Genomic DNA, 27,882 nt, shown 5'->3' on the forward strand with positions numbered 1-27,882 from the left:
TTTCGCTATGGAAAGATTTAACCCATGGGCCTCTAACCATGTTCTAGCTTCATGAAGCGTGAAACTAATATGTTGTCTACAGAGCTGTAAATCTTCATGTGTACAATAAAGCAAAAAATCATCAGCATACGCCTGTAGTCGAGCATTACGTAAAATGACCGTTCCAAAATCTTTCATAAAAAGAGCGAAAAGAATACCACTCAGAATATCGCCCTGTGGCAACCCATTACTTACCTGCCGTGGCTGGAGTGTACAAGGTGTCGATTTAAATCGGAGTGTTCGATAAGTCAGAAGTTGTCTGAGAATGCTGATAAATCCCTCAGGAATCTTAAGAGTTGCAAGTTTTTCCCATAATATGTTCAAAGGTACGGAATCATAAGCCCGTTGAATATCAAGAAAAACCGCTATGGTACTATGTTTTCTATGACGAGCTAATAGTAAATCGATAACAAAACCATTAAATGCATCAGATGTACTGCGTCCCTTAAAAAAGGCATATTGATATCGAGGCGTCAAGAGTATTCTAATACCCATAGGATTCTTCGAAGTAAGATCTTTAGAAAGACTTTACGGATGCACGAACCGAGGACTATACCGCGATAATTACTTACCTCAGTGGGTAACTGCTTATTTTTAAGAATGGGAATTAGGAAAAATTCATTCCAACCAACCGGTGTACTGTGATTGCGAAAAATCTCATTATACCTATTTAGTAATGCCTTCTTTGCCCTAATAGGTAATAATTGGAGCATTTGATAGGATACATTATCGGGACCTGGGGAAGAATTTGAGCATGATTGGAGTACTGCCTCTAAGTCCTGATAGTCGCAGGGTTGTAGCAATACGGAAAAACGTGCGTCTAGTGAGTCTTGGGAATGAACATACTGTGGCACTACAAAATCTGGCGTCTCTCTAACTAGAAAATCTGATAATACTTGACCTGGGATGGTCTTGGCAGGGGAGTGCTGCGTAACTCTTGTGATTGCCCTGATGGCATTTCACAAGTCTGCAATTGGAACCTGACGCGTGAAGGACGATATAAACTCCCTCCAAGCGACACGACGTTTTTGATGGAAAATTCGGCGGGTTTGTGCCATGTGTCGTTTGAGCCGGAAGTAATTTTCAGGTGTTGCGTGCTGCCTATATTGTCGAAACAGTACTTTACGAGTTTGAATCAGCAAATGACATTCGTCATCCCACCACTTAACATGTACAGGTTTCCTAGAAGATAAAGGGGCTGACGCGCTGATGGGGTGATGAAGGTTAATATAAGCTGTTAAAATCTGCAGTAAAGTTTGATATGAAAAAGTATTTTCCGGTATTTTTTGTACCGCTTCCTCAATGTAAGCGGTATATATTTGTGGTTTAAATCTCCTCAACGATCGAATCATGTTATGTTGAAATATGTGGTGCGGTGGGGAAAAGGGTCTGCCTACACCATAAGAAATAACAATAGGGAAATGATCACTAGAATAAGTATCACTCAAAGTATGCCATGTAGCGGTAGACACCATATTTCGCTTACACAATGTTAAATCTACTGCGCTAGGAGGGGCAGAAGGCGCAGTCAAACGCGTAGGAGAGCCATCATTCAAAATAGCAAAAGCATGGTTATTTACTTCATTAAGGAACTGTGTACCTCGAAGTGTATCCAAATGTCCTCCCCACAGTGTGTGATGAAGATTAAAGTCCCCAAAGATAAAAACATATGGTTCGGTAGTAAATTGTTGAAAGAATTGGTTCCATTGTCTCTCAGTAATGGAAAATTCAGGAGGACAGTAGATATTCACAAGTAAAAAATGCATATAATATAATCCTATAACATATGTATGGGGTATGGCCTGAATATTCGAATGTATGCGATATGTCACGGACGAGTGGACCAAAAAGGCAACCCCACCGTAACCGGGTCCATCATTACGTAAAACTTTGTAATTTGGATACTTAATGCGAGTCTCTAGATGAAACCAAGTTTCTTGTATAGCTAAAAAGTGAGGTACTGTTTCCTGTATTAATTTAAATAGCTCATGACGCTTGTTCATGAGACTTCTAGCATTCCATTGAGTGATTCTGATCATAGAATTGAATAAAACTACAAATCCTGTCCCTTAACTGGAATACATTATGAGCTAACGCGGGGTGATCACCCAATAATTGTACTAATTGCTGAATACACTGACTGACAGAGCAAATGCAACACCAAGAAGGAGTGGTCAGAACTTTATGCCAATTGCAGGGTAGACTGACGTCACTGAGGTAGGCTCATGATGTGAAATGCGCCGCTGTGCTGCGCACGTAGCGAACGATAAATGGGACACGGCGTTGGCGAATGGCCCACTTCGTACCGTGATTTCTCAGCCGACAGTCATTGTAGAACGTGTTGTCGTGTGCCACAGGACACGTGTATAGCTAAGAATGCCAGGCCGCCGTCAACGGAGGCATTTCCAGCAGACAGACGACTTTACGAGGGGTATGCTGATCGGGCTGAGAAGGGCAGGTTGGTCGCTTCGTCAAATCGCAGCCGATACCCATAGGGATGTGTCCACGGTGCAGCGCCTGTGGCGAAGATGGTTGGCACAGGGACATGTGGCACGTGCGAGGGGGCCAGGCGCAGCCCGAGTGACGTCAGCACGCGAGGATCGGCGCATCCGCCGCCAAGCGGTGGCAGCCCCGCACGCCACGTCAACCGCCATTCTTCAGCATGTGCAAGACACCCTGGCTGTTCCAATATCGACCAGAACAATTTCCCGTCGATTGGTTGAAGGAAGCGTGCACTCCCGGCGTCCGCTCAGAAGACTACCATTGACTCCACAGCATAGACGTGCACGCCTGGCATGGTGCCGGGCTAGAGCGACTTGGATGAGGGAATGGCGGAACGTCGTGTTCTCCGATGAGTCACGCTTCTGTTCTGTCAGTGATAGTCACCGCAGACGAGTGTGGCGTCGGCGTGGAGAAAGGTCAAATCCGGCAGTAACTGTGGAGCGCCCTACCGCTAGACAACGCAGCATCATGGTTTGGGGCGCTATTGCGTATGATTCCACGTCACCTCTAGTGCGTATTCAAGACACGTTAAATGCCCACCGCTACGTGCAGCATGTGCTGCGGCCGGTGGCACTCCCGTACCTTCAGGGGCTGCCCAATGCTCTGTTTCAGCAGGATAATGCCCGCCCACACACTGCTCGCATCTCCCAACAGGCTCTACGAGGTGTACAGATGCTTCCGTGGCCAGCGTACTCTCCGGATCTCTCACCAATCGAACACGTGTGGGATCTCATTGGACGCCGTTTGCAAACTCTGCCCCAGCCTCGTACGGACGACCAACTGTGGCAAATGGTTGACAGAGAAAGCAGACCCATCCCTCAGGACACCATCCGCACTCTTATTGACTCTGTGCCTCGACGTGTTTCTGCGTGCATCGCCGCTCGCGGTGGTCCTACATCCTACTGAGTCGATGCCGTGCGCATTGTGTAACCTGCATATCGGTTTGAAATAAACATCAATTATTCGTCCGTGCCGTCTCTGTTTTTTCCCCAACTTTCATCCCTTTCGAACCACTCCTTCTTGGTGTTGCATTTGCTCTGTCAGTCAGTGTAGATTGATAAAGACCACTTTGAAGATATTCTCTTTGCCTATGAAATGACGAAAGCGGTGGCGCCATGGAGGCGCTACTCGTGGCAACAGGTTCGTCCAAAGGTGCCTCCATCCGACGGCTTGCGCCGCCGTAAACAGGGGTAACTCTTGAAGCTGCCATCTCCATGCGGGGAATCTCTCGAACCAAATTTTGATAACCTTCCTTATCATATCCTGGGGCTGGTACTGGCCTCGGTGATTTTAAAATTACTTGTGTGAATTTTCTCTTACGGGGATTCGACTGTGGAGGAGTCTGCCCCTCCCCAGTTAAAGGGGGAAAATTTTGGGAAGTGTCCACTAGATTATATTCACTAGGTTGGACTTTTTGTACAGCGTCCTTGAAAGATAAGTTCTGATGGCTCATGATCTTTTTAATGTGGACTTGCTGTTGGTGAGTTGGACAGTCAACATTGCCAGTTGAATGGGAGCCGCGACAATGCACGCATTGCAAGAAAGTTTCCGTACAGTTCGCCGTAGTATGGTGCAATGCACATTTCCCACACCTGGGACTTGTTGCTCTGCAATGCTTATCAACGTGACCATACCGTTGGCATTTTTTGCAGATGATGGGAGCAAAAACATATGGCTCCACCTCTAAATGCACCTGATATAATGACACGTACTGTGGAAGTTTCTGCGCACGAAAAACCACTTTTATAGATCCAGTAGGTACATACTGTGTGCCTTCTTCGTTCACAATTCGACGGTTCAAACGCTTTACAGATTTTATAGTAGCAGGAGACTTTAAGTGCTTTAATATAGCATCCTCGGTCAAGGTCTTCTCTACTCCCCTGATAACTCCTACCCGCAATACATTAGAGCTAGGTATATATGCCCGTAACTTAAGCTCAACTAATATAGGGTGTTTCAAAAATGAATTTGCCTGTACGGCATATACAAATTCTATTTGTACCCTATTTCGTCCCTTGCGGCCCACTGATTTTATGCCTGGAATATTTTTCTCATAGAAAATTCTACCCAGTGTCATAGGATGCATGTTACCGACATTGCCTGCTGCTGTGGACTCCACAAAAATAATGAAAGGTCCATAATGGGTACTAGGATAAAGTTCTTGCGACTCAGTCTTCGAAATCGAAGCATCAGTCTCTTTATGAGCTACCTCATTGGGTGGAATCCATGTACTCACGGTACTGCTATTCTCACTTAGACTATCATCCTCATCCTGGTCCATTTGAACTGTCTCTTCCCGAGCAACTGGGAGGGTTGAAGGATCAGGAGACTCCTCACCACCACTTTGCTCCCCCATAACGTACTTATTACACTCGTAGAATCACTACTCTATACCGTCCACGCTACCTCCTCACAGCGACTGTCAACTCAACTGCACACGAGCACTGCCAAGAGGGAACTGAACGAACAATGACTTGAAGAGTCGCTGGTTCTAGCCGTTGCCCGAGCAAGACCAACTGGTCCGAGCTAGCGTACAAGGAATACAAAGCCTGCCCAATAGCCACTCATAGCTGTCCGCCCTGTGGATGTTATATTTGCCGCTAGAGGCGCTGCAATTCAACCTCACATGAACACCTCGGTTGGCGGTATTTCTACACGTTGTATGCTTACTGGTGACGTTTACTACGAAAGTTGAATGTTAATATTGATAGAAATAATGAAACTCAATAATGACTTTGTTTTTGTCCGAATCCTTGGCTGAATAGTCAGCGCTGAGGCCTTCGGTTCAGAAGGTCCCGTATTCGATTACCGGCCGAATGCGTGATTATAATCACGTCTAATTAATTCTTCTGGCTCGGGGACTGGTGTCCGTGTTTGTTGATACAGTGATTACTAGACCTCTGATTTTTAGGTGCTAAAATGTTGTTTTAGCTGCCTAAAACAGACTCTCAAATAGGCTCTACAATATTTTTAGGCAGCTGCAGTTTTATGTATCTTAATATGCATTATTTAAAACACCGTGTTGATTTTGCTAAATTGATAATAATTCGTTATGGGGAAATATAAAACAGGTTTCACTCACCTCTTGCTGCAAACGTCGCAGAATATAATTTTACCATCCGACGTGAAACGGGTAAATTCTTGTAAATTGAGGATGAATTGGAACCTGACACTTTCGGCTTAATTCACACACTAACCAAATTGGAAAAGGGTATTGTCAAAATGCGTCAATCATATTAAAATGGTGTACTGTTGCGTACCGCGTTGCAAACAAGGCTCTAGATATAAAGTTCCAGGAACTAGTTTCCATGAATTCCCTTGCGAAGAGCCAACTAGCGAATTATGGATTAAAGCAATAAGCAGACAAGGTATGGTACAGTAAATACGCAGACCATTTGACGGCAAAAATTAGGTTACTTATTATTATTGGTCCTGTTCGGATGATAATAATTTCCTTATTCTGTTGTGTAAGTGGTACCAAGGATAAGTTATGGAACCCTAGTGACCTCTCCGTCGAGTGCTGCAATGGCATATATTGGAGGGTATTTGGTAAGAGTTGTCGAAGACCACATGCCATGTCAAGAGTGTGTTGATAAAATTAGTAGTATCCAGAGTCTATCTCCACTAACGTCATTAATAAAAATCAAAGACAGAGGTGGTCTCACGTCTCAGGTATCCAAAGCCAAGTCTTGTTTCACTGCTGATGAAACTGGGGCAAGTAAGGGACGAAATGTTATCGGTAACGCTAGGTAGTCCAAAAATAGCACGAATATTAACCGAAATACTGTTGCCACGTGTTGCTAAAAATCCTATTCTACAGTGTGGGAAAAGTGATCATCCTGAGGAAGAAAGCAGAATAATACTGCAGAAGTTTCTGCACTCCTCTGTCACTAACTGCGGTAATGACATGACAGATGAGTATCGCCGAGAATACTTCTCGAGAAGAAAATATCAAGGAAAATAGTCGTCCCTTTTCACTGAAAATCTACGGTGCGTTAGTAAAAATATCTAGTGCATACCTTATATCCTTTTAAATGCCAGACATAAATTGCGACAGTTTTACGTGTTATCTGAAATGAAAATCCACAGCTGAATTGAACTCCTAGGGGTAAAAGGTGAACATTTATTATTTTCTACTTCATTCTGCTCAGTAACGTATATCATATACAGGAAGTATAGTGTAGAGATAAATTTGTGCTGGTTTTAACTCCCGTTACCAATGCTACTGAGTGCTGATGTGAGGTGGTATACTAGCGCTGCAGCGGTCAAGACGCGCACTGCCAGGCGGACACTCTTTCTGAAGAGAACACTGCGAGTGAGCAGGCTTTGTATTCCTTGTAGGCTAAGGCCCGAGATACACAAGGCCGGGAAATACAGCACACTAGCAGACACTAGACTCGTCCTCGAGATACTTCCGGCAAGTGCCGCTAGAGTTCTCTTTACTGTTCTGTCTCGCCCACTCATTACAACACATCCGAATATGAAAAACTATAAAAATTCATTAAAACTAATTTCAGAAGGCAGCAAACAGATATGAGATCAAAGATAGACCAAGAGCAATTGTTTGACTTATTTTCTACAACGTATTTCTTACAATATGCTTAAACGAAATAAGTACGGTAATTCACGAAGAAAAAAAAAGCAGAGAAATCTTATAGCGGGTTTGTCACTTCTTACCGATTCCTTTAATTGTGTCTCAGAGTTTCCGATAAGCGGATCGAGATTGCGGTCATAAATAACTTTGGGTTTAATCGCCCTTTATCCAATCATCAGCGATCCAATCTTTTCCTCCGCACATCTGATATTTTGACATTCGAATTGAAGCCGCTGTTTGGTGAGCGATGTTATGCCGTTACGCAAATATTTATCGTCGTTTCACTGTATTTCTCTTTATTCTTCCCGTAATTTGTGTTCGCCTCTGTGGTGTAGTGGTTAGTGTGATTAGCTGTCGCCCCCGGAGGTCCGGGTTCGATTCCCGGCCCTGCCACGAAGTTTGAAAAGTGGTACGAGGGCTGGAACGGGGTCCACTCAGCCTCCGAAGGTCAACTGAGTAGAGGTGGGTTCGATTCCCACCTCAGCCATCCTCAAAGTGGTTTTCCGTGGTTTCCCACTTCTCCTCCAGGCAAATGCCAGAATAGCACCTAACTTAAGGCCACGGCCGCTTCCTTCCCTCTTCCCTGCCTGTCCTTTCCAATCTTCCCATCCCTCCACAAGGCTCCTGCTCAGCATACCAGGTGAGGCTGCCTGGGCGAGGTACTGGTCATCCTCCCCAGCTGTATCCCCCGACCCAAAGTCTGGTGCTGCAGGACACTACCCTTGAGCGGTACAGGTGAGATCCCTCGTTGAGTTCGAGGGGAAAATCCGACCCTGGTGGGTAAACGGATGAAGAAAGAAGAAAAAAATTAAATTCGTTCTAACAGGAATAAAGCTCCTAAATGACCAATGTTAGCATACTTTTCAATTTGGTTTGCTTTTTGGTCAAGTTCAGATACCGTAAAACTTTTTTTCTGATTTCGTTACCCATATCCTACTTCTCAATTTACAGATTATTTTCTGTAATCTGCTCTTTAATTTTCTCATCCGTATATTTTTTAGATTTAACAGAGATACTCGTAGACTTTCCTTGATATAGAAACGAGACTTGTACTCCTTTTTCGTTTGTGGCTGACGTATGAAGATATGGTATGTCCATCGTTATCTGAATCGGAACTTTTACTAAATTTTGATGGCAATACATCATTTTTGGGAGCTAGACGCTTCCTGCTTTTGACATTTTCCTGTTTGTGAACAGGATACACAATGAAAACAGAAGGAAAAATTGATTGATGTGCTTACACTGAAATCTGTTTTATGAGAAGAATTGCTAGGTACCTAAAGAGATCCTACTATATCACTTTGTCTAGAAAAAGTTTGCTTCCATTTCTCCCCTAAACCGCACTCGGAAGGGAAACTATGAAACGTCAATTTTCATGCTTTTTTAGTGTCATCCGAAATAGAGAGGTACACAATACACAACAGTGCACCTTCTTCTCAACCTCACAGACACTCATCGACAGAAACAATATTCACAATAAATTGCACAAAATCAGCACAGCATCACAATTACTCCGCATATCACAATGTTAAAGTCTGCCAAGAACAGAACGGAATCCTGACATCTAGCGGCCAAACCGTGAACACGGTCGGGCCGCTTTTTCAGCGACAAATTAGTAGCTATGTCCCGGCCTTGTATATCGCGTAGGCAGCGCTCTAGCTAGCTCATTACCGGCCTTTTTCTTCTTCTTGCTGTTGGGGGGGGGGTGTTTGGGTTTTTTGAATGTTACCCAGTCGCAGAATTATGGGGATTATCAGCCCGTTCGTTGTTTAAAGAACATTCCACACAAAACACACTTAATATTATGTGTCTCATTTGTGTACTTTTAAAACTCATGTATACACATGTCGACATCCACCAACAATACGTCACGCCTCTTGATTTTTGCGGCTGGGTGGCCCTCCGCTCAACGTTGACTCAGCCGGCCCAAGGACAAACAATTAGGCAGATGCCTCGTTGGCTATCGCCTTCCAGCTCCACAATGCACACCTTCTCATCAAGGGCGTGGATACCACTATTTCCCCATCCGACATTCAACATGAACTTCGCCGCTCCGGAGTCCAAGTTCAAGCGGTTCTCCGCCTCCAAGACGATTCATCTGGTCAACCCTCCCCGGACATTGTGGCCTTCTTTCGTTTTCCGGAGCCGCCGGCATCATTCATCAAATACTACGGGGTATTACTCTATGGTGACATCCGTGAAGCGGTCCCTACTCCTGAGCATCTTTTACAGCAAATGGCTTCCCTTTGACTTCCCGCTCAATGTTCACCCCAGACCACCTCGCACAGCACAGCTGTCCCCATCTCCCCCTACCTCCATCACGTCCACTCTCACCACAACTACTACTACTACCTTCACCAGTTCCGCCCACCATTCCCCGTATACTGTTACTCTTACTACCACGACCAGCCACTCCTTCCCCATCATGTCAACGACCACCACCTCCCTCCCTACCCTGTTCACAGCCTTTCCCTACCACCTATATGGATGCCAGCAACACAGCTTACTCGGCCCCTCAAGGCCAAGCAACCGTAGCTACCACAGTCTATCATCAATTTCCTATGCATAGTTGTGTTGTCCGAGGTGTTGACCCTGCTATTACGGAAGAGGACATCATGAACGAACTCCACACGGCAGGCATCCCAGCCCATCGAATCTTTCGTATCTGCAACGCTCATGGTCCGACGTTCATGGTTCGTCTACAACTTCCCTGCGATGAAGACGTCCATCATCTGGTTACCTCCGGAGTCCGCCTCCGTCGTCGGCACCACGGCGTTGAACACTCTCGATCCCCGCCCCATACTGTCCGCTCCCCTCCTCTCACTTCTCCTCGTCGCTTTCGACCGGACCCGCCACCACCCCACCCCCGCAACCGGTTTACCTAACTGCTCCCCCACCCGCTTCTCTTCCGCCGTCCCTCCCAATTTTAAATCTCCTTCGCCTACTCGTACTTATATTGCCAATATCACAACCACCCTCTACTATTTTATATTGCAACACTTCCCTTGTCCTCCTTACACCAACTTCCCACCGAACCCGCAACCTGCCCCGGTGCAATATCTGTAAAACTCTAACTCGTAATTCTATGTAATTCTTGTACCACTCAATATCTAAGAATTATTCTATCACTCTCTGTAATACTTTTCTTTTTTTTCCGAGATGCGCGCCCGAGATGCCTTGTTATGTAAATAAATGTCTCGTCCCTCTTCCCCATGGCATTTGTGGGGGTTCGCTCGCGCGGGGGCTTTGCGACTCCTCCCTGGGTCCCGGCTTGTTGTCACGGTCTCCCTGCGCCAATTCAATTACTATCCTCCCTGTCTGGTATGTACGACACATACCTCCTACTTATTTAACTTTTTCTATGATTCTTATCTTAACATACGGCCGAAGAGCTCCTTAGTTGAGCTGATAGCCCGCCCCTCTTCATGTGAGGGGAATGAAATAACTTACTTTACTTACTTACTTAGACATGTCGATGTCTATAAACTATGTACGAAGTCGAAGAACAGTTGTTGTAATGTTGATAACAAAAGAATGTAGGAGTGTAAGACCTGTGATGAAACTAACAAAAGAAGATCAGTTGTTTACAAAGTTAATGATGATTTATCGGTTTCATTCCCCACCCAAAGGGCGGGGCGGGCCCCTTAGATCGTAACGCGATCGCTCGGGCCGAGAGAGGTGAAGATAACTTAGAGATGGGATAAATGAAAAAGGTGGGTAAGCGATTTGACATTTTGAAGGAGGAAGGGCTACGCTGTTGGTAATGAAAAGGATGGGCATTAGGCGTGAAGTTTTAAGGAAGTTGGGAAAAGTGAAGATTTACACAAGAGTGGCGGTTTCGAAGTCGCTGGGAAGGGTGAGGTGGTGAAGGGTTGAGACGATGTGGTAGAGGACGGTCATGAAGTATCTAAGATGTTCAAGAGACGGCGGTGGGGGGAAAGAGATATTCAGATGGTGAGAAGATGGGCGGACGGAGTGTGTAGGTTGAAAGGAAGGATGATCTGGCCGGGGGTAACGATGTAGTGTAGGTATGGGATATCTAGAGCGGGGAGGAGAACGAGAAGGTTCGACTTTATGAAGACGGCCGTAGAGGGTTGCACCGTTGGCTATGAGTTGGTCGACGGCTGCTGCAGTATATAGTTGAAGACGCACTAAGTGCGTGGAGCCATAGGCGTTGAAAATGCGGGATGCCTTCCGGACTGGAATGCCGTGATGACGAAGGTGACGTTGAATTTCTGTTGCTGGAAGACGAGGGTCGACGCCCCGAACGACACAGCTGTAGACAGCAGTAGTGGATGAGGTTGACGGCGGTGATGACAGTTGGCTGACAGCTGCTGCTGGTGCTAGTACGGTTGTAGACGGTGGTGCTGATGTTGCATCAGTTGGTGGTCTGAGTTGCTGTGAGTCGGACCGTTGAACATGGTGTTGAATTGGAGGAGGAGGAAACGTCATGATAGGGAATGGATGAGACGGAATGGTAGTGGTGATAGGAACGGTAGAGACGACGGAAACAAAGACAGTAGTGGTGATAGGTGCGGTGGTAGTGGTGGTGGTAGCGGGGACGATGGAAGAAGAAGACGATGTCAACGGCGGTGTACCAGTTGTAGACAGAACAGGCGCTGGGTCCATCAGCAGGGCGAGACGACGTGAAGTGTATATGTAGTCCGGTCTAGAGAAGTTAAGTGGTGATGCCATTTTCGAAGATACCAGGTTGGGGTGGATCGAGGACGTAAGTGAATATAGCCGACTTCCAATTGTGGTGCCAGCCGTTGTGCTTTGGGCTCGGCGAGGTGCGAGGTATAGATGAGGCGTCACCCGGACCGAAAAAAATACAGTATCGATGTGTTGTACGCTTCAGAGTTGTGTGTTGTACAAAGTTAATTTAGTACGATCAAGAAACTGGTTTAAAAGTGTAATTATATTGGGAGAAGGTTCGAATAGTAAATAATGAACGCTTGTTGGCAAAGGTATGTGTAATTTTATTAATTGCTTGAATAAAATACGGTGAGAGGATGAATATTGAGGGCATTGAAAAAGCAGATGGTTACTATCACCGTCGGGATTTCCACATATACAGTAAGTATCCTTACCGGCCTTGACAATCGGGTCCACTCACTGTAATCGCAGTAGTTACACAGCTCGACACGTGGCGCTGGCGACCTACCTATTTGCGATAGAAATGCATACCTCTTTATGGAAAAGATACTGAATTTGATTGCCGATTTATCGCAATTTAGAGTTATAGAGAGTGTTACATAGGTTAATACTGTAAAAATGATTAATCCTAAAGGTTAATTTCGTTGATATTTGCCAAAATGATGTTGTGAAATGAAACTGCGGAGAGATGGAGTAGTCCAGCTGACGTTCTGATATTGACTCTGATTGCCGATTTATCTTAATTTAGGGAATAAAGGAGTATGTTACATCGACTAATATTGTTAAAATGATTAATCCTAAAGGCTACTTTCATTTATATGTGCCAAAATGACGCCGTGAAATGAAACTGCAGAGAGATGGAGTAGTCCAACTGACGTTCCTTAACTGTGAGGATAAGAGTAATCGTCTTTATTATCATGGCATTTTAGATACATAGCAGAACTTACCACAACACTTTTGTCTTCCGATGTTAATCTTGAGATTAAGAGTCATTGTTCAATTAGAGTTTTAAAATTCTTCAAGCGCTTCTTTCAGGAAGTGGGGTGGACAAAACATAAAAGTCTTAATTTTTTCCATATTCGTTCTATTAATAACATAAATATTTTGACTCAAACATGTTTAAATTTTAATTTCATTATGTATATAGTTTCAGATTACATTTCATTCATACGTTTCACTAGAATACTAAATACCGGGCTCGATAGCTGCAGTCGCTTAGGTGCGGCCAGTATCCAGTATTCGGGAGATAGTGGGCTCGAACCCCACTGTCGGCAGCCCTGAAGATGGTTTTCCGTGGTTTCCCATTTTCACACCAGGCAAATGCTGGGTCTGTGCCTTAATTAAGGCCACGGGCGCTTCCTTCCTAATCCTAGCCCTTTCCTTTCCCATCGTCGTCATAAGACCTATCTGTGTCAGTGCGACGTAAAGCAGCTTGCAAGAATAGTAAATAGGCCTACCGGGCAAGTTGGCCGTGCTAAATTCAGACAATAAAATTTACCTGAAATGCAGTAGGGCGGAACAAGTTGGCCGCGTGGCTAGAGGCGTGCAGTATGAGCTGTGAGCTTGCATCCGGGAGATAGTGGGTTCGAACCCCACTGTCGGCAGCCTTGAAGATGGTTTTCCGTGGTTTCCCATTTTCACATTAGGCTGCACCTTAATTAAGGTCACGGCCGGTTCCTTCCCACTCCTAGCCCTTTCCTATTCTACTAGCGTCATAAGACCTATTTGTGTCGGTGCGACGTAAAACAGATAGCGAAAAAGGAAGAAGACAAATTTTAAATAAAAATTCAGTGAGAGATAAGTATTTTGAGTAAATACATTGTAAAATGTTCATAACAGTAGTGGTTCTTACTTATCAGCGTTGAAATGTTAAAGTTCAGATTATCTTGGATAAAAATGTGTTGTGTTGCTGTCATTTGGCAAATACGACACCGCCTAAAGGATTATTCTATGAGAGAAAAATCATAGGTAAAAATACCCGGTTAGCGTGATTAGCTGCCACTGCCGCAGGCCCGGGTCCGATTCCAGACCCTGCCACATAATTTCAAAAGTGGTACGAGGGGTGGAACGGGCTCCACTCAACCTTGGGTCAACTGAATAGAGGGGGGATCCTCAGACATCCTCGAAGTGGTTTTCCATAGTTTTCCACTTCTCCTCCAAGCAAATGCCGGGATGGTAACTAAAGGCCACGATCGCTTCCTTCCCTCTTCCTTGTCTATGCCTTCCAATCTTCCCATCCCCAACACAAAGCCCCTGTTCAGTATAGCAGTTGCGGCCGCCTGGGCGAGGTACTGGTCATCCTTCCCAGTTGTATCTCCGACCCGCAGTCTCACGCTCCAGGACACTAACCTTGAGGTGTTAGAGGTGGGATCCCTCACCGAGTCCGAGGGAAAAGCCAACCCTGGAGGGGTAAACAGAGTAAGAAAGAAAGAAAGAAAGAAAGAAAGAAAGAAAGAAGGTAAATGCCCGAAATATAAACGGAAAACTAAGATGAATGTGCTAACTGCTTTTAGCCACTCCGTAGTTTTGTCCTGGTCTACAGACAATTCGTGATATGATAGTGTAGTTTTGCTCTTTTTTTCTGTTCGGAATACAAAAAAAGGTACACAGCAACACATTCGAATATTTCGAAAAACAGTTAAAAAACTCATATCACCACACCATCAGGCCCCGATTTCAAGTAGTTACCGCCCTGGGCAAACAATATTTAGCCGCCGTCCCCCCTCCCCCCTGCTCGTTTTCCTGTTCCTCTAAAAAATAATTGTTTACAAATTAAATATTACAGTTTTCAAGATTATGAGTTTTAAAACAGCACATTATGCAAATACAGTTAATTCTCATAATTAAACATCAAGCCAAATACAGGTAAGAACCAAATAAGCATCAGGCTGATTTTATTTTTGTGTAAAAAGCCGTTGGTTCAGTTCGATAGTTTGTATGTAACTAAATAATTTTGGAAACAAGACACATTTTCTGCATAAAATTTAAATATATAGATTAAATTCAGGTTTTAAAGTTAGAATAGTTTAAAGGTTTTATATAGGCTAATAAAATAATTGGAATAATTTGTGGAATGTAAAAGTAATTTGAGTGGAATTAATTTAAGACGTAATTCACGCAGGCCATAATTACTCGATCCGCCGGCCGCCACCCCTCAAAACCTGGCTCCCAGGGCAAATGCCCAGTCCGCCCGTTTGTAAATCGGGGCCTGCACACCATTAAAAAACGAATTAGAGCATGAATTGAAATTCTTGTTTAGGACGAAATTACAGCGAGAAATCACCTTTGTTCGTGCTTGCAGAAAATTTCCGCTCGAAGTACAAAAATGTGCACAATAATGTCACAAATTCCAAGATATGTAAACACAATTTAAAAAATATAATCACAACACTACACAATAAAAAATAAACTCACTAGCGCATAACTATAAGCTCTCAACATCAAGCCAACAAGCATCTCATTGCGAACGCATTGCTAAATTTTACGACAGCAAAACTATATAAATAAAACTGGATATGCGGCAATTTGCGGTATAGAGCTTTCTGTCAGTGAGTAGGAGGCCAGCGCTCCAGCGGCATTACGGTGAAACTTTCCAATTACAGCTTTATGCTGGGCTTCACAAGCGATTGTCAAGGCCAGTTTAAGGAGCGCAGCGAGGGATCCAGTGGCCCGTGACAAAGTCAACAAAGACATTCAATGCAAAGCACCGCCGTCTCGATCCTCTTATACTGCCTGCTCTATGTCAGTAGTTTCATACTAGTTTAACACAAGTAGGCGCGAATACCAATATTTCTTCAAGTCGCCGTAAGAGTGCAGTAGTAGACACACAATCTTCGCTGTCAGTGTGGGTGTAGCACTGTGTTATTGGTGGATGAATATGTGTGAAAAGCCGAGTTATTTTGTACAGTGAGTAAACGTGTCAGCTCAATTCCATTTGTACAAGAGATATTTTGTATGGAACTGTGAAATGAATGAATCATGTTATGCTTATAGATATTTCAAAAGTGATTTTAAGGTGTAGGCCTACTTGTTTCTTTCCGTTTGTGCAAGATATATTTTTTGTAGAACTGAAACTTCCTATTCTTTCCCCGAAAATATTCAACTGTTGTGTACCATTTTGCCAATCTCGGCAAGGTGGTTCGCAGCCAGAAAAGATACGACTCCATGAAATATCGTCTAGAAGGGAATTAAGAGAAAAGCGGCTGTCGGCTTTATCTAGACAAGGACCTAATAAAGGAAGTAATTGTATATCCTCAGATTACTCTCGCATCTGTGCTTTTTTTTTGCTAGTGGATTTACGTCACACCGACACAGATGGCGACGATGGGATAGGAAAGTGCTAGGAGTGGGAAGGAAGCAGCCGTGGCCTTAAGTAAGGTACAGCCCCAGCATTTGCCTGGAGTGAAAATGAGAAACCACGGCAAACCACCTTCAGGGCGGCAGACAGTGGGATTGGAACCCACTATCTCCAGATACAGCTCACAGCTGCGCGCCCCTAACCGCACGGCCAACTCGCCCGGTCATCTCTGCCTTTACACCTTACTTCAGAAGGTGATGGAGCCTCCGTGGCTCAGGCGGCAGCGTGTCGGCCTCTCACCGCTGGGTCCCGTTGCTTCAAATCCCGGTCACTCCATGTGAGATTTGAGCTGGGCAAAGCAGAGGCGGGACAGGTTTTTCTCCGGGTAGCCTACTCCTGTTTTTCCTATCACACTTCATTCCAGCAACACTCTTGAATACCATTTAATTTCATCTGTCAGTCATTAATCATTGCCCCAGGGGAGTGCGACGTGCTTCGGCAGCCGGCACAATGCCTATCCTCGCCGCTAGATGGGGCTTCATTCATTCCATTCCTGACCCGGTCGAATGATTCTAAACAGGCTGCGACTTTTTTTTGAGAAGGTGATTAAAGCAGTGGAGGATAGTGGATTCCTTGTGATAAGAATTGGTTTCTTCATGTGGATATTTCTAGCCCTTGTAAGAGAGATCCTCCGATGAGGGTGGGCGGCATCTGCCATGTGTAGTTTATTGTGGTGGAGGATAGTGTTATGTGTAGTGTGTGAGTTGCAGGGATGTTGGGGACAGCACAAACACATGAAGGTCAAAGTCCCTGACCCGGCCGGAAATCGAACCCGGGACCCTCTGAACCGAAGGCCAGTACGCTGACCATTCAGCCAACGAGTCGGACGATAAGAATTGTGACGGACAATCACAAAACAAACGTCTTCGTGTTTAGACATTTTGGACGACCTCAAATATCAAGGCGATAATATCCCAATCAAACTAGAAACAGGAAATCAAATCCTAATTTGCAGGTACTTGGTTCGTGTTGTTGAAGAGAGGATGGAGTGTGACATTTGCGTCAGCAACATCTCACTGCCTAGACTTTCGACACCGCTAAATGGAACTGATTATGCATTAGGACAGAGGAGGACTTCGATACCCAAAACCTTGCGACGTCTTCCCTTTGAGAATGTGTTTTGTTACAGTGCGATGTCAAAGAACATCAGAAAACTTTTTAGTGATATTATCCTAACCAAGTTCGTAAGACATCTATTAACTGATATGGTGTTGGCAAGAACACAGCAAGTACGATACCACTCCAAGCCTTCGTCCAGGAAAAATCTTTAAATTGTACATGAAGAGGTCAACTGCGGCTTCATACAGGTAATATTGCCGATATTTAATATTACTGATGTAATTTACGAGCTCCACTGAACATATGACCATACTGCATAGAGTTTTATAGGTTGTCGTCATTAGAATAAGTTTGGAAAATAGTGCGTCTATGCCTGCCATCTAGCGGAGAAATGTTGTCGCAGCCTAGTCGCAAAAAGCTTCGCGTAAAGAAGGCAGTATAGGAGGATCGAGGTGGCGGTGATGCAAAGAAACCCGAAGGCCTGCAGATTAAGAGGTGTCGTGTGGTCCGCACGACGGATTCTCTCGGCTGTTATCTTGGCTTTCTAGGTCGTGCAAAATTATAAATACAGTAATATACTGAGCAGCGGTCACTTGGTAGGCCATGGTACTTCGGGGCTGTTGCGCCATGGGGTTTGGTTTGGTTTGGTTTGGTTTGGTTCGGTTTAGTGTTTTATCCATAATGTTGCGTCAAACGTACAGTTGTTACAAGACAGCTGTGCAGCGCAGCAGGCGAGGTTCTCCTTCTGTCCTCAATGTTTTGGGGGGTTTGAATCCACTCCTTGGGAGAGAATTACCCTTGTTGCTCATATAGAAGAATTTGAGTAAGAAAGGATTGACATCTCATCAATCGAGTATACAAATATATTTATAAATATTATTATGCAGCAATGTTACTGTCTGATTGCATGAAATATATATGAAAATCAAAAGTGACCCGAGACTTCAAGCAGCATCCTTTACCAAACTTCAGGTCAATCGGTCCAGTAGTTTTCGAGCCCATCTGGAACAAATAAAATAAGACACCATCTTATGGTGTTAAAAATCCTTACCCTGCCGGGTACCGAACCCGGGACCCCTGTGACCAAAGACCAACAAGCTAACCATTCACCCATGCAGCAGAGCGAGAAATATGTCAGGAACTTAAGTTAAAATATCATACATTTTTAGTTTTATAACCATTCAAATATGTAATTATATCGACACGTGCAATGGTTTATTTTTTCTGTATTTATACGGCCCAAACAACACATGTTAGTTGACAATTGGTTTATTCGGATGGAGGTATTTGTAACAAATCATCGCACAAATACAAATTGTGACTGCCTCCAATATATAGGTAAGGGTCGAATTTACATTATGTACAAAAGACACGGAAATAACAATAAACAGAGAACGAACCGGTACTGTCCAGCATAATATTCCTACATATCCTTCTCAAGTTTTCTAGCAAGGCGCTAGGTTGCGGCGCGCACAAAAGCTGGAGCAAAGCTCGAACTTGTTCGAACTCTGACGTCAACTATTCGAGCAGTCCGGGCTCGAGCACATTACTACAAGACGTAGAATTCTACACACATTATTAAAGATGACCAAGACCAACTACAATACCTCAGACCGTAATCCAGAAAAAACATGGCGGGCATCGGTTGGCGATATGAGAGGTTGAGGGGAAAGTTATGCATGTTTATTCCGAGTCATCTAAAGAAAATATCACGTGATGCAACTCACTAACTCAAAATATGAATAATTAAACACCAAAAGTAGCGTAATCGCGGTTTGTAAGTTTAAATGTAATTTTAGAGGGGGATATAAGGAAGGGAGAATTATTGCATCAACGTTAGATTGAAACAGACACAGAGTATAAAAATATGAAATTCCGGTCAGCCAATAAGATATGTATATGTCAACAAAGCATGATTAACGTTACATGAAATACTATGCAATACCACCATCAACCACAGCCCATTACTTAAAACACGAAAACAAATTTCTCCAACAAAACTTCAACTCTCCAAAATCCACCTGGATTGTTGAGTAGGCACAAGTGATATTTGTATGATACACTTGAACACCTAAAGCACTCGTCACCTTAAAACTCGCCAGAATTGATGGCACAATTGTGTTTTATATAAAAAGGAACATAATCCTCATCTTCACTCACGGGAAGTAGGGTTAGGTTTAGTTTACGCACGTTCATTCTAAACGTTGAAAATTAATTGCATCATTCTTGCACCACCGTTTAAGATTAATTTAGTCTCTAAATCATAAATCTTGGGCAAGAGTTTCCGGATCTTTCTGGGACTGATTTACTATAATTTGTAGTAAGGTACGTAGGCTGATGGGACAAATGCTAGGATAGGTATAATTCGTTTTAACTTCGGAAGTTTGCGCGGCACTCGAATTAGATAACCACCTTCTTTGGGTACCGTACATAATATCTTCCCTAACAATAAATTTGATTTCAAAAATGATTAATGCATACAACACTATTAAGCCTATCATTCGGTTTTCCTTGCGAATGCTCTTAACCCGATTTTGCTTTAATGCTAGGTCTTTTGGAAACGGGAACACTGAAGATTTTGCCCTACCTCTTACTTATATCCAGGCACACAACACATTAAACTATAAACATATAGCATAGTTAACTAAAAATAAAGAAAATACTTTCAGAGAAGAACACGAGAATCAACATTAACCTAATCACCGCCGATGTTGTCGGAATAAATAAGCTCTTTGAGAACAAACAGCTTCTTACGGCACTGAAAGAGGATCTATAACCTTCTTAAGGCTATAAATAAATATAATGTACGATTAATAATATTCAAATTTCCATAAATATTTGGTAACACACGACTTACACAAATCAAAACAAACGCATGCTAGCACTCCAGTTGCCGCCATTATGGACAGTTTCGATTGCTCGGTTAAGGTCTGAGGCAAGACCAACTAGAATATCTATATATATATATAATATAATATATATATATAATATATATATATATATATATAATATCTATATATATAATATCTATATATATATAATACAATTATACCATCAATTCTGGTGAGTTTTAAGCTGATGAGTGCTTTAGATGATCAAGTGTATCATACAAATATCGCTTGTACCTACTCAACAATACAGGTGGATTTTGGAGGGTTGAAATTTTGTTGGAGAAATTTGTTTACGTGTTTTACATAATGGGCTGTGGTTAATGGTGGTGTTACATAGTATTTCATGTAAGGTTAATAATGTTCTTTATTGACATCTATATATCGTATTTGCTGACCGGAGATTCATATGTGAAACAATTTTATACTCTGTGTCTGTTTCAACCTGACGTTGATACAATAATTCTCCCTTCGTTATTTTCCCCTCTGAAATTTCATTTCGACTTACAATACGCTATAACGCTACTTTTGGTCTTTAATTATTCATATTTTGAGTTAGTGAATTGCATTTCGTGAAGTTCGACTTGTGATATTTTCTTTAGGTGACCACTCGAAATAAACATGCATAACCTTTCCCTCAACCTCTCATATCGCACACCGATGCCCGCCATGTTTATTCTGGATTACGGTCTGATGTAATTGTAGTTGGTCTTGTCTGAGGTATTGTACAATTGGACAGCCACATTTGAATCTACTTGAACGCCGCGTTCGCCATATTGTAAGCGATCAAAACAAGTGGGCGTTGTGGTGAAGCAAGTACAGAGGCTGCGGGAATAAATACCGTTTGACAGATTTCTTATTCAGGGAATCACTCAAAGATGCATCATGTCTGTTTAAAAGGACATAAAATATAAGATACAGGCTGCATACTGGGCTCTACATATTGTGTAAAGACGGAAAATTAACGCATTTCCAGTAATTAGAAAATACACTGACTGACAGTGACAATGCAACACCAAGGAGGAGTGGTTCGAAAGGGATGAAAGTTGGGGAAAAAACAGAGACGGCACGGACGAATAATTTATGTTTATTTCAAACCGATATGCAGGTTACACAATGCGCACGGCATCGACTCAGTAGGATGTAGGACCACCGCGAGCGGCGATGCACGCAGAAACACGTCGAGGTACAGAGTCAATAAGAGTGCGGATGGTGTCCTGAGGGATGGTTCTCCATTCTCTGTCAACCATTTGCCACAGTTGGTCGTCCGTACGAGGCTGGGGCAGAGTTTGCAAACGGCGTCCAATGAGATCCCACACGTGTTCGATTGGTGAGAGATCCGGAGAGTACGCTGGCCACGGAAGCATCTGTACACCTCGTAGAGCCTGTTGGGAGATGCGAGCAGTGTGTGGGCGGGCATTATCCAGCTGAAACAGAGCATTGGGCAGCCCCTGAAGGTACGGGACTGCCACCGGCCGCAGCACATGCTGCACATAGCGGTGGGCATTTAACGTGCCTTGAATACGCACTAGAGGTGACGTGGAATCATACGCAAGAGCGCCCCAAACCATGATGCCGCGTTGTCTAGCGGTAGGGCGCTCCACAGTTACTGCCAGATTTGACCTTTCTCCACGCCGACGCCACACTCGTCTGCGGTGACTATCACTGACAGAACAGAAGCGTGACTTATCGGAGAACACGACGTTCCGCCATTCCCTCATCCAAGTCGCTCTAGCCCGGCACCATGCCAGGCGTGCACGTCTATGCTGTGGAGTCAATGGTAGTCTTCTGAGCGGACGCCGGGAGTGCAGGCCTCCTTCAACCAATCGACGGGAAATTGTTCTGGTCGATATTGGAACAGCCAGGGTGTCTTGCACATGCTGAAGAATGGCGGTTGACGTGGCGTGCGGGGCTGCCACCGCTTGGCGGCGGATGCGCCGATCCTCGCGTGCTGACGTCACTCGGGCTGCGCCTGGACCCCTTGCACGTGCCACATGTCCCTGCGCCAACCATCTTCGCCACAGGCGCTGCACCGTGGACACATCCCTATGGGTATCGGCTGCGATTTGACGAAGCGACCAACCTGCCCTTCTCAGCCCGATCAGCATACCCCTCGTAAAGTCGTCTGTCTGCTGGAAATGCCTCCGTTGACGGCGGCCTGGCATTCTTAGCTATACACGTGTCCTGTGGCACACGACAACACGTTCTACAATGACTGTCGGCTGAGAAATCACGGTACGAAGTGGGCCATTAGCCAACGCCGTGTCCCATTTATCGTTCGCTACGTGCGCAGCACAGCGGCGCATTTCACATCATGAGCATACCTCAGTGACGTCAGTCTATCCTGCAATTGGCATAAAGTTCTGACCACTCCTTCTTGGTGTTGCATTTGCTCTGTCAGTCAGTGTAAATCACAATACATCGCAATTAAACAAATTTAGACCTACTTACAGAGAATGAAAATATAGAACAGAAAACCTTGAAAAATAATATAACAACATATAACAACATCAGATGGTCCCGCGTTCAATTCGCGGCCGGCTCAGGGATTTTAATATCGTCTGATTAATTCTTCTGGTTTGGGGACTGTGTGTTTGTGTTTGCTCCAACACTCTACTCTTCACATTCGAACAACACACCACACTACCAACCGCAGAAACACACAACGGTGGTTACATCCCTCCACATAAGAAGAATATTCAGCCGTAAAACAGAGTCAAATCCATATATGCTACACAGTTCGCACACGTGAAACCAGGTGTAGGAAAAGCGATAGTATGTAGAAGACACACTCCTTAACATAGCGAACACCAAACTCTAGCGTTGCACAAATAAAAAATAATAATGTAATACAGTTTTTCCGATCTTTATTATTTAGAAAGGTATATTCATCTACTGTTGATGTAGAACCGAAGTTCAAAAGTTGTAATATAATTTATGATCATTTGTGCTTCTTCATACTAGACACACTGGTTATTTCACTCTCACAATGATTATTATTGTTCAATAAAGGCCCGTTCAATTTTAAAAATACAACAAGAAATACTTTTTAAAATTAACTTAGTGATTAATCAGAAAACAATACGAAAGATTTAATGTCTTAATTCGAAATCTACAGCATGTAAATAAACTATTTATCTACAACACAATGCACTTATCGTCTCAAATTTACAATACATATTTACAGGGTATAGTCGTACTTGCCGGCCCCGTGGTGTAAGGGTAGCGTGCCTGCCTCTTACACGGAGGCCCCGGGTTCGATTCCCGGCCAGGTCAGGAGCTTTTACCTGGACCTGAGGGCTAGTTCTAGGTCCACTCAGCCTACGTGATTATAATTGAGAAGCTATCTGATGGTGAGATAGCGATCCCGGTCTAGAAAGCCAAGAATAACGACCCAGAGGATTCGTCGTACTGACCACACTACACCTCTTAATCCCTCCACATAGGAAGAATATTCAGCCGTAAAACAGAGCCAAATCCATACATGCTACACAGTTCGCACACGTGAAACCAGATGTAGGAAAAGCGATAAAAGAAGACACACTCTTTAACACAGCGACCACCAAACCCTAGCGTTGCACAAATAAAAAATAATAAAATAATGTAATACAGTTTTTCTGATCTTTATTATTTAGAAAGGCATATTCATCTACTGTTGATGTAGAACCGTAGTTCAAAAGTTATAATATAATTTATGATCATGTATGCTTCTTCATACTAGGCACACTGGTTATTTCACTCTCACAATGATTATTATTGTTCAATAAAGGCCCGTTCAATTTAAAAAATACAACAAGAAATACTTTTTAAAATTAACTTAGTGATTAATCAGAAAACCATACAAAAGATTTAATGTCTTAATTCTAAATCTACAGAATGTAAATAAACTATTTATCTACAACACAATGCACTTATCGCCTCTAATTTACAATACATATTTACGGGGTATAGTGGTACTTGGCGGCCCCGTGGTGTAGGGGTAGCGTGCCTGCCTGTTACCCGGAGGCCCCGGGTTCGATTTCCGGCCAGGTCAGGGACTTTACCTGGACCTGAGGGCTGGTTCTAGGTCCACTCAGCCTACGTGATTATAATTGAGGAGCTATCTGATGGTGAGATAGCGGCCCCGGTCTAGAAAGCCAAGTATAACGACCGAGAAGATTCGTCGTGCTGACCACACGACACCTCTTAATCTGCAGGCCTTCGGGCTGAGTAGCGGTCGCTTGGTATGCCAAGGCCCTTCAAGGGCTGTAGTGCCATGGGGTTTGGTTTGGTTTTATAGTCGTACTTAGATTTTAATAAAACTAAAACTTATTAAACATAATACTGTAATTGATCATTAATAATCACTTTGGGAGTGGCAACCCCATCGTACTATAGCCTATATCTGCTTCATTCATTACATCCCTGACCCGGTCAATGACTGGAAAACTGGTTGTAGGTTTTCATTCATTCACTGTTATTGAAGGTTTTACAAGAGTTAGGTTATATGTAAGATGGTGTTCATACGACACACTGAGAGTGATTTGTAGGCTTCTAGAACAACCCAGACAGATTTATAATTATTGTATTCTCCCGGCCACCTTTTCAGCAGACTAAATCGGAAAAGATGGTGTAGGCCAGGGAAAGGCGCGGGTGAGAGGGTCTGCATCTACGGTGTTGTCACATGGTTGGAGAAACGCAAGGGGGCGAGCGTTTCATGCATTCTGTCAGCACGAGCTATTGCAATGGTTTACCCAAGGCGGAGCTGCCATACTTATTCAGTAGATGTCTTGACCACGAGGGTGCAGTTACTAACTTATTTCGTTCAACACAGCAGTGGCAGTGTGAGGTTTCGTTAAAAAATATTCTATAGAACGCTATCCGGTACAGGCTGCACCAGGACTGCAAGATGTTGCATCCTACAGCATTGTGTTCGAATACGAAAAGAAAACGAAACTTTTATACTAATTTTCAGCACCCCCAGAGTGTCATGGTGCACACTTCGGGAACCACTCTTGTATAATATTAGAATTTTTACTAATGTATGTTGGATCAAACTGATGCAAAATTCAGCAAGAAAAATATTCTTAAAACTTATCCGACTTCACAGCTGTTTGTAATAGTAAAGGAATTATCTCATTTTGCAGCACAATTAACTGGTTTTTGAGCAACCATTCTCAGCAACCGACAGAAACACTCGATGTTCTGCATCCGTAATCAACATTAAAGTAAGAATTATTTGAGAGAGAGTGATAGTGTGTGTTCGTACGCGCGTACTTTTAGTATGTTAAGAATGCATCATTTCGGACTAATTTGAAGAATTTTATGCTTGTGTTTAAATCAGAATTTTTGTGACTTTTGTCTAGAAAGTAGTCAACAAATCCAGATTCAAATTTGAGTGATCTAATGCATACTGTGTACTTCATTTTCTTATTCTAATCAGCTTGTCCAATGTTAAATTTGGGATATTAATTGCAATTCAAGCACATTTCTGGGGGTATCATAAATCTATGTACAATGAAGTAAATAAATCTATTTAACTACAGTATATGAACAGAAATCCTTCTATTAAACATAATAATTATTACAATATATGTGGTAATTTGTTCACAGATGTCTTGCAATAGTGATTTCACTCCTGTTCATAACAAGCACACTGTTTGATTTTGTATGCTGTGGGGGAAATTCGGAGAAGACCGAGGTATTACCAGGTAATTTCATAAATCAAGCTACAACCTTTCTATAAACTTCATTACTAATTTACATTTTCTAGAGGAGTTGTGGTGCTGTTTTTTTAGAGGAAATACAACTAGGTAACCATTGTCTATTAACACTGATCAGATGTAAAATGGAAGAGGTGGTGTTGGTGATTATTAGAGACGGGAATTATAGGCACGAATAGGTTAGAATGCAAACGTATTTAACCAAGGCACAGGTGCATGTTACCCGCATGACGGTTCTGCGGTGAGATTTGCATATATATTATCGGTCTGGACAAACAGAACCCCAAACATTTATGGAATTCCCCGACATAACTGTAGAGCGGCTGGATTTCACTTGCGCCTTCTTCATATACGTTTGCATTCTAACCTATTCGTGCCTATAATTCCCGTCTCTAGTGATTATCGTTTGAATAGAAAGCACAATCAGGCAATCATCCCTTATTAGCACCAATCAGAGAGGAAATGGAAGATATCCAACAACTTGAAGAATGAAGATATTGGCAAAAGAAAGTGAACGGCCAAGAAGAGTGTGAAAATGAAAGACTCCCCAGGTCCCGCGAACCCAACACCATCCAGGTCAGAGAGGAACAAGAGTTGGTCAAGTGAAGGCAGACAGGAAACATGAAAGCGAAGTTCCCGCCAAAAGTAAGTGGAGGCAATGCCACACTCAGCTATGGGTACCATGGTTGCTAACCCACACTCCCGAGTTGAGCACCCATGGTCTCTTTTTTAGTTGCCTCTTACAACAAGGCAGGGGTACTGTGGATGTATTCTACTGCCCCCAACCACAAGTAATTTTCCAAAAGAATGTTTTGATATATCGATATTCTAGTCAGATATAAAGGAAGGAAATACTGTATATTTAATATTTGGTGAGAGCAGTAAATCTAGCTGTACGTTATGCACACTCAAGCAGAATTTATACAGGCTTTGTAATTTACTCTAATTTTGTAATCTGTAAAGGCAATTTGTCACTTACAGATACTAACTAATGAACTTGTTTGTAACATAGTCGATTAATTCCCATACATTTTAATACACTGCCGGAAAAATCATGTAACATCCTCAAGGACTGTGTTCAGTGGCACTAGGGTATAATATGTGCACACTGAGGAGTTGTTGTGAGTGATTATTTGTCACGGATATCGGCGATCAGATGGCGCTCAGGAGGCTTGTCCGTTCGCACTCTGTTTTGACTCTGCAGGCAGTAACTGTACTGAGGTTAGAGGTGAACAGTGTTGGCAAATTTCATTCAATGGTACAACCATGCCCCACCGTCGAGTACGTGCTCCTGTTAAACAACTGCAGCCATTTGAACGGAGTCGCATTGAGGGCCTGCGGGAAGCTGGATGGAAGTATCACGGATTGCTGCACATGTTGGACACAATGTATCGGCGGTGGGTCACTGCTTTTAGCAGTGGTCTGTCGAACACACCTACACCCGTAGACCAGGCTCCGGACGTTCGCGTAGTACAGTCGTAGGTCAAGATCGACGTACTGTGCAAGCAGTGGTGGCTGACATATCATCATCCTGGAAGGAAATCCGGTCACATGTTGCAACCTGCCGTATCACCAAGGACCATTGGGAACCGTCTGCTTGCAGCAGGATTACGATCACGTATGACACTGCCCTGGTTACCACTGACACCACGGCACCGCAATACACGGCTACTCTCGTGCCTTAAAAGAGTCTACTGAAGAGGGGAATGGCGCTATGTTTTCTTCAGTGACGAGAGTAGGTTCTGTCTATATGCAAGTGATGGACATGTACGGCGTAGAACAGGTGAGCGGTCTATTCCAGAGTGCATTCGCCCACGACACCCAGGTACCACCCCAGGTTTCATGGTGTGTGGGGGAATCAGTTACAACTCGCGGTCACAGTTGGTGTTTCTGCAGGGTAACGTAACCAGTGCCCACTACATTGCACAGGTTGTTGTCCCCATGCTACTGCCATTTCTTCGACAGGAAGGCGGTGTACTTTTCAGAAGGACAATTCAAGTCCACATACAGCTGCTGCGATGCAGCGTGCTATATATGGTGTACAACGACTGCCCTGAGCAGCAAGATCACTGGATCTTTCACCAA

General features: G+C 43.6%; 1 protein-coding gene across 1 annotated transcript in view; it reads left to right on the forward strand.

Moving 5' to 3' along the window:
- The window catches only part of LOC136857387 (nose resistant to fluoxetine protein 6), a 276,314-nt gene that overhangs the window by 121,891 nt on the left and 126,541 nt on the right, over nucleotides 1–27,882 (forward strand). Inside the window, exon 4 of the mRNA XM_068225046.1 lies at nucleotides 25,688–25,785. Coding sequence (XP_068081147.1) covers nucleotides 25,688–25,785 — 98 coding nt within the window. The remainder of the gene's footprint in view (nucleotides 1–25,687; nucleotides 25,786–27,882) is intronic.

The sequence above is a fragment of the Anabrus simplex genome, chromosome 1, assembly GCF_040414725.1.
Source record: "Anabrus simplex isolate iqAnaSimp1 chromosome 1, ASM4041472v1, whole genome shotgun sequence".
NCBI lineage: Eukaryota > Metazoa > Arthropoda > Insecta > Orthoptera > Tettigoniidae > Anabrus > Anabrus simplex.